Below are 5,288 nucleotides of genomic sequence, written 5' to 3'. Positions count from 1 at the left end.
TTTGTAGATTTAGAGAAAGCTTTTGACAATGTTAAATGGGACAAGATGTTAAATATACTTAAAAATGTAGGGATGAATTACAAAGATAGAAGAGTGATACTTAGTTTGTATAAAGAGCAACAGGCAGTTATAGAGCTGGGGATGCAACGTAGAGAAGTAAATATTAGGAAGGGAGTCAGACAGGGATTGCACACTGTCACCGCTACTTTTTAATATATACATCGAAGACGCGATCAACTTCATTAAAGACAGTACAACTGTAGGGATAGATATACAGGGGCAAAAAATTAGTATGCTTAGATTTGTAGATGATATAGCACTATTACCATCTAGCAAGGAGAACCCAGAGATAGCTTTAAATAAAGTGGATGCGGTCCTGTCAAAATAGTACTCTAAAAAAATAAATAAAAGTAAAACAAAAATACTGGTATATAAGGGAAGAAAAAGTAAGGAAAGAGCTAATATAATTATAGGAAATGCAAAATTAGAAGAAGTGGTCGATTTTAGGTACCTAGGAAGTCAGATAAGTCAGGACGGAAGGAGCAGTAGAGATATAAAGCAAACGATAACGTAGAGTCGAGTCGCCTTTAATAAAAAGAAATCACTTCTATTCTCGCGAACGGTTAATTTAGAAATTCGAAAAAGGTTGTTAAAGGGGTATGTGTGGAGCACGGCGTTGTACGGGTGCAAAACATGGACAGTGGGCGCGGCGGAAAAGAAAAGGTTAGAAGCTTTCAAAATGTGGTGTTATAAGCGAATGATGAGGATAACGTGGGTAGAAAAGGTTAGAAATGAAGAGGTATTAGAAAGAATAGGAGAACAGAGGACTCTATGGAAGTCAATAAAAAATAGGCGAGATAGGTTGGTAGGACACCTTCTCAGGCATGAAGGTCTAGTCAGAGACATATTAGAGGCAGAAACAGGAGTTAGGAGGGGTAGAGGTAGACCTAGATTAGATTACTGTTCGCAAATAGTTAAGGATGTGGGCTGTTCTAGTTTTAGGGAAATGCGAAGATTAGCTCAGGATAGGAAAGAGTGGAGGTACGTGTCCAACCAGTCTTAGGACTGAAGACCTTATTTCCAAGCAAAATTATTACTAGATTCTTTACGTTCATACGGATTTACCTTTTGGTCTAATTTATTAGTACGTATTGTTTACAGTGAAATGTTTCTCTACGGTGAAAATCCCTCAAAATTCTGCACTAATTTGTCCAAGTCTGGGCTTAAACGAAAGATATGCGTGACAAAATGTATATTAGACAAAAAATTTTTGTGCTTAAACATTAGCTGTTGAAAGCTTTTAGTATTTGTTCAGTTTTCCGCAATTATTTCTTTTGTTGACTCAGTTCGTTCAAACATCCCTTTATTTTCATCGTTTTATACGATCTGATACTTTTGAGGGAAATGTAGCAGTAGTCGTTATCTTTCCGAAGTATCTTACGACTTGAACAAAAAATACGAGGCCTACGAAATAACCACTCAACTGACCAGCGAACTGTGATGTTATCCATATGTGATCTGATGACTGGTTGGCAAGATTAATTATTTCTACGATGTAGCTAACGTAATTGTCCTGTTCAATATCTAATGACGACCATCATTAACATCGGCTGGATATCGGTTATTAATCATTAATAGCTAAGCTTTAAGGAAAATTAGATAAATGGCAACGATTTCACCACTTTTCTGATGTTAAGATGTAATTAACTCTGAAATGGACAGGCAGCTTTCAATGTACTTTTGACGAAATCTCAATCGAAATTAGCTGTCACATTCTAATTAGGTATAAAATTGAAAACAAAATAAACGTGTTTTTGAACAGTCTGAAAATAGATTTTCGAAAATGCTCTACCGATTTAGAGTAATTTTTTCTTAATTATCTCAACTGTTGAGTCAGAATTAATAGTGTGTTTACCAAACATTACAAGTTCAACGCATTGCATTTCTGAAAACAAATTTCGTGCTGCAAAGGCATTTTATAGATCGTTACACTTGAATAATCGTAAATGTTGACAATAAACGTTTGATTAAGTTTTTAAACCAATTGCCTGATAATAAACAAATGTCATTAAAATATGTACTTCTTCAAAAAAAAGTCCGTTTTATAAGTTTTTAAGCAAAGAAATACCTTATATATTTTTCAAAAATGTACTCCCTGCCTAGGGCTGCCACCCGTACTTTATTACAAAGTGTTGTACATTATTTAGGGTAATTGTACTCTACACTTTCATCATCACAAGGTCGTCAATCCTAATTCCTATTCCTATTCTGAGCTAATCTTCGCATTTCCCTAAAACTACAACAACAAACATCTGCGAACAGTAATATAATCTAGGTCTACCTCTACCCCTCCTACCTCCCGTTTCTGCCTCTAATACGTCCCTAACTAAACCTTCATGCCTGAGAAGGTGTTCTACTAACCTTTTCTATCCACGGTATCCTCATCATTCGCCAGTAACACCACATTTCGAACGCTTCTAACCTTTTCTTTTCCGCAGCATCCACCGTCCATGTTTAGCACCCATGCAGCGCCGCACTCCAAACATACATCTTTAACAACTTTCTCCAAATTTCTAAAATACATGATTTGATTTCTCTGAGATTTAACTTAACTTTAACTTAAATCTAGACTGTAAAGATGATATGCAATTGTTTAGAAGTGATAATTATTTGTTGGTTAAATTGCTAAAAATCATGAAAAATAGGTTTTTAAAAAACATGGTACAGTAAAGTAAATGTACTTTTTTCTACCTTTAATAATCAACCCCTTTTGTTTATATAAAAAGAAAGTGGCACCCTATTTCTGCCTCAACAGCTCAAAACATGGTACAGTAAAGTAAATGTACTTTTTTCTACCTTTAATAACCAACCCCTTTTGTTTATATAAAAAGAAAGTGGCACCCTATTTCTGCCTCAACAGCTCAAAACTGCTAAAACACCGGCTTATTTTATGCATTTATGATAATAGGTATCTATATTCAACTTAAATTTAGTGAATTTTGAAATGTTTCTGGTGTCAATTTCAGGAGAAACTATAGAAGCAAAGACTCACGAAGATGTGACAATGTTGTTCAGTGATATTGTTGGCTTTACGTCAATATGCTCAACGGCTACACCCATGATGGTAATAAATATGCTACAAAACTTGTACAATCAATTTGATGTATTTTGCGGACAATTAGATGTATATAAGGTAAGTACACCCCTCAAATAAACTTCTATTTAGATAGATGACCGTTTCAGCAAGTAGATATCCATATATATTTAAATGGGCGTTGTTGGAGCATACGTAATCCTAAAATGTAGCATCGTACTACAGATGGCGTTTATCGCCCCATTTGTGGTATTTTCTAAAACGCGCTGTTAAGACAGCAGGTAAAAGTTGGTCTCTGTTGTGTCGGAGCTGTCTTCGACGCGCTAATGAGATCCAGCTAGATCGAAATTGCGATCCGCGTCTCGCAGTTTCGACAGAATACAGACCACTTCGAATTATTTTATTCGATTATGGTAACCTGCCTATCACGTTGAAGTTGGCTACACCGGGATTCGTTTCAGCAAGCAGATATCCATATATTTAAATGGACCTTGTTGGAGCATACGTAATCCTAAAATGTAGCATCGTACTACAAATGGCGTTTACCGCGCCATTTGTGGTATTTTCTAAAACGCACTCTTAAGACAGCAGGTAAAAGTTGGTCTGTGTTCTGTCGGTGCTGTCTGCGACGCGCTGATGAGATCCGAACAGATCGGAATCGCGATCCTGGTCTGGCAGTTTCGACAGAATATAGACCACTTCGAATTATTTTATTCTATTTGGAATGTTGTCCGTTTTGAGTAGGTCCTTTAATCAGTGGTTTCCAACGCGTTATACCCTAATAGGGATCGCAAAAAGGGTTACAGGATCTACATATACAATTAAGTAATAGACACTTCCATTTATTTAACCCCTACTTACATTAGTAAATAACTAATAAGGCTAAGTGTGGGTTCCAATAAAAGGGAATCCAAGTTGCGCCTTTCGGAACTATTACGTCTTTAATATATAAGAATCTATAAGAGTCATAAATAAAGATCGACAAAATCAGCAACATATAAGTATTACTTTGCAAGAAATTCACATAAATCATCCAATACTTGTATCCTCTGGTAAAATTTGTTACTTTATCTATCTCAGAAGATACCTCGTTTCGAATTATGTCAAGCTAAACGAAATTTGACGTTTTACGAGAACTAAAATGAGAAATCCTAAATTAGTGGGCAGAACCTGTCCTTTACACCATTCTAAAAGTTACGTTAAAACATCACCTAAAATTCGTAGTTTCTGTTATTCAATTATTTCAATTCTAAACACTGTATTCCATAAACTTTGCTTATTATTACTATTATCATGCTATTGGGTATAAACGAAGAACCTGCTAAATGAACTTTTGCTACATACCTATATATAAAATTCAATGTTACTTATTTGGATAATTTTTTACAATTTTAATATACAACAATTATGTAACGGTGATATGAGGGTGGTTGATAATAAGATGCACGACAAGTGATGAAAATGACATCAGTTTAGCAATTAATAATATGTTAATTATTAAACCGTTAATTTCTAGTGGATCTTATAGGTTTAACTTAAAACTTTTTAGTGCGGTGTGTAATAGTCCCATAATACAAGCACACTTTTACACAATTAAGTGATAAAAGTAGTACGTTAAAATAGGTTTTCTATATATTTTAACTTCCTTTATGTTCATGTATTATTATAACAACGCTTCAATCTAGCTGTCCCGTTTAAGCAATTTCACAATTTTTACAATATAGTTTAGAAGTTCCCGATTTTTTTATGTTACGTTTTTTCGGATAATATTGATAATCACCGTAAGGTCTTCAGTCCTAAGACTGGTTGGACACGCGCCTTCACTTTTTCTTATCCTGAGCTAGTCCCACATCCTTGACTATTTGTGAACAGCAACCTAATGTAGGTCTACCTCTACTCCTCTTAACTCCTATTTTTGCTTGTAATATATCTAACTAGCCCTTCATGTATGTGAAGATGTCTACCAATCTATCATGCCTATTTATAATTGACTCCCATGGTGATCTCTGTTGTCCTACTCCTTCCAATACATCCTCATTGATATCTTCTCTATCCACGATATCCTCATCATTCACCTACAACTAGGGTTTATCGGTTTTTAAAAACCGGGTGTTTTTTAGAAAATTATGAAATTCGAAAACCGGTTTTTTAGTAGAAAATATCGGTTTTCAATGTATGAATAACACTTAAAAAA

At 34.9% G+C, this 5,288-nt stretch overlaps 1 protein-coding gene across 1 annotated transcript in view; it reads left to right on the top strand.

Moving 5' to 3' along the window:
* The window catches only part of LOC108740637 (head-specific guanylate cyclase), a 209,841-nt gene that overhangs the window by 182,568 nt on the left and 21,985 nt on the right, over positions 1–5,288 (top strand). Inside the window, exon 8 of the mRNA XM_025976525.1 lies at positions 3,027–3,193. Coding sequence (XP_025832310.1) covers positions 3,027–3,193 — 167 coding nt within the window. The remainder of the gene's footprint in view (positions 1–3,026; positions 3,194–5,288) is intronic.

Source organism: Agrilus planipennis, unplaced genomic scaffold (assembly GCF_000699045.2).
Source record: "Agrilus planipennis isolate EAB-ADULT unplaced genomic scaffold, Apla_2.0 scaffold21, whole genome shotgun sequence".
Classification (NCBI taxonomy): Eukaryota; Metazoa; Arthropoda; class Insecta; order Coleoptera; family Buprestidae; genus Agrilus; species Agrilus planipennis.
The sequence above is the reverse complement of the archived record's forward strand: the minus strand, read 5'-3'. Positions and strand labels throughout refer to the sequence as shown.